The 2,212-nt window shown below is 36.5% G+C and overlaps 1 protein-coding gene across 1 annotated transcript; it reads left to right on the top strand.

Annotated features, from left to right (window-relative positions):
• Positions 1-1,207: 1,207 nt before the first annotated feature.
• Positions 1,208-2,212, top strand: LOC113117632 (interleukin-17A-like). Its single transcript, XM_026286425.1, has 3 exons — positions 1,208-1,256; positions 1,439-1,605; positions 1,930-2,212. The coding sequence occupies exons 1-3, from the start codon at positions 1,224-1,226 to the stop codon at positions 2,150-2,152; spliced, it is 423 nt and encodes a 140-aa protein (XP_026142210.1). The 5' UTR covers positions 1,208-1,223; the 3' UTR covers positions 2,153-2,212.

Genomic DNA, 2,212 nt, shown 5'->3' with positions numbered 1-2,212 from the left:
TCCATAACTTTGCCATCATGTAAAGCAAATTTCCCTGTTAGCTGAGTTAGTGGCTGTCTAGTTGGTGAAAGAATAGACAAGCTATCCAGTAAAATTATAGGGGTAGCTCACTCAAAAATGAACTTGTGTCATCATTTACTCACTCTGGTCTTGTTTCAAATCTGTATGACTTTCTTTCTTCTATGGAACATAAAAGATGATCATTTGAGAAGTATCTTCTATGGATGACATCACTGGTAACCAAAATAGTTTGGTTACCAACTTTCTTCAAAATAGCTTTTGTTGTTGTTGTTGTTGTTGTTCCACGAAAGAAGGTTATACAACATTATGGTGTGTAAATTATGAAAGATTTTCTTCTTTGGTTAAACTATCCCTTTAGATAACAACCAACAGTCTTTAAGGTGGTCTTAGTTGTCTCATGGGTGCAAACCAACCAACCGTGATAGAATACAAGCATTCAGTGCTTGTCTTTTGTGCTTTCTCAGTCAGAAAGCAGGAAATGTATGTTTATTTTTAATAGGAAATATATTCATCCATTTGGTTTATCCATTAGGCTGACTTAGAAACCCATCATCACAAAGGCCAGATAAAAACCTTAATTCATCATTTAAGAACTTTTAATCTTGCAAAAGTGTCACTATAAAAAAAAGGAAAAACAAAGGGTTTTCATAGTTGTTAGTAAGACAGATACAATTGTATGTTTTTAAAGAAATTACTATTTCACTGTGACTATATTAATTGTATTAGTGACATTCAAATCCATTTTTCAGTGTATTAAACTGGCATGAAATTAACGCAAGTTGCGTTTAATAAAAATTTCTAAATGATTCTCCATGCGTAAAACCTAATCAGACAAGACACAACCAAATAAAGTTCTGAAGTGTGACTAAAAGATTGATCAGAATCCAAAATCTTGATAACTCACCCCAAAAGCCTGATTATTATGATTCAGCATTTTTGTTTCCCACTGAAATTCGGTGAAATGGATCCGCAACAATGCCAACATAGACTGATCTTTAATCCGTAGGTCAGATTACTGGCAGTGAGAGGAAAAATGTAGGTCTAAACGTAGCATCAATCACCTATCAATCTGATCTGATGAGGGAATCCAGGTCAGAGGTAGGCCATATTATCTATGCAATCACGATCAAGCATTGCATAAATAGATGGGGTGAAAGAGAATCATTTTCACATCACAAGAGAATAGGAAGAGGGCATTAAAGATGTTTCTGAGCTTCTTCAACGCCAAATACATGGTGAGATGATAACTTAACTCTGTTAGCGATGCTAATATGCTAGCACTATATGCTTGCTTTACTAGAGATTAATCTTTTTAGAATGAAGTTTAAATGTAATATGTGGTGAAAAAAAGAGTCCTCCGCTCAGAAATGGTTTGATTTCAATGAAATATAAGAACAGATATTGATTTTTCTTTTAGGTCATGCTGAGCTGTGTGCTGGCGAACCTCACATTGGCCAAACAAGGGCAGAAAAAAATATGTGACACTAGTTTGACGATTTCCAATGAGATTCATGCCTCTCTGGATGCAGACTCAAAGGGAAATGGCAACATCCACAGCCGCTCATTATCTGCATGGACCTGGATGTAAGTTAAAAAGTCAATAAATGATACATTCGCCAAACTCAAAAGTGAATCAAAAAGTACTTGGATTTAGAATTACAGAGGTAGAATGATGTTTAAATGTTTTTTGTCTACGCAAATCATTTACAGTTCATGGCATACTGAAAGTTTGATGATGTACTGTATTGTTTGGGAGGTTAACATCAAGCTAGCTCTCATGGCTACTATGTGAGCATTTTTAAGATACAATGGGCCATGTGACCTCAGTGCGAAACAAAGATAGGTCTTGGTTAGTTCTGTGGGTTTTATCTCAGAGCAATTATAGCTTCTTGTTTTCTCTGCTTTCAGACCGAAGTATTCACCACGCAGAATACCACAGGTCATCTTTGAAGCCCAGTGCAGTTCAGAACATTGCACCCTTCCCAATGGCGTGGATATGAGACTGAACTCATTGCCCATTTATCAGGAGATCCTGGTGCTAAACCAGGATACGGAGGACAGGAAGTGCTTCAGGGCGACTTTTGAGAGAGTAATAGTGGGCTGTACATGTGTGTGGGCCAAAACCTCCTAAAATTACTTGATTGTTTCCATGTTAGAACTTATTTATTTGTTCCAAAGAAGCTGCGACTTT

The sequence above is a fragment of the Carassius auratus genome, chromosome 17, assembly GCF_003368295.1.
Source record: "Carassius auratus strain Wakin chromosome 17, ASM336829v1, whole genome shotgun sequence".
Lineage (NCBI taxonomy): Eukaryota > Metazoa > Chordata > Actinopteri > Cypriniformes > Cyprinidae > Carassius > Carassius auratus.
This window is presented reverse-complemented; position numbering and strand designations above follow the sequence as displayed.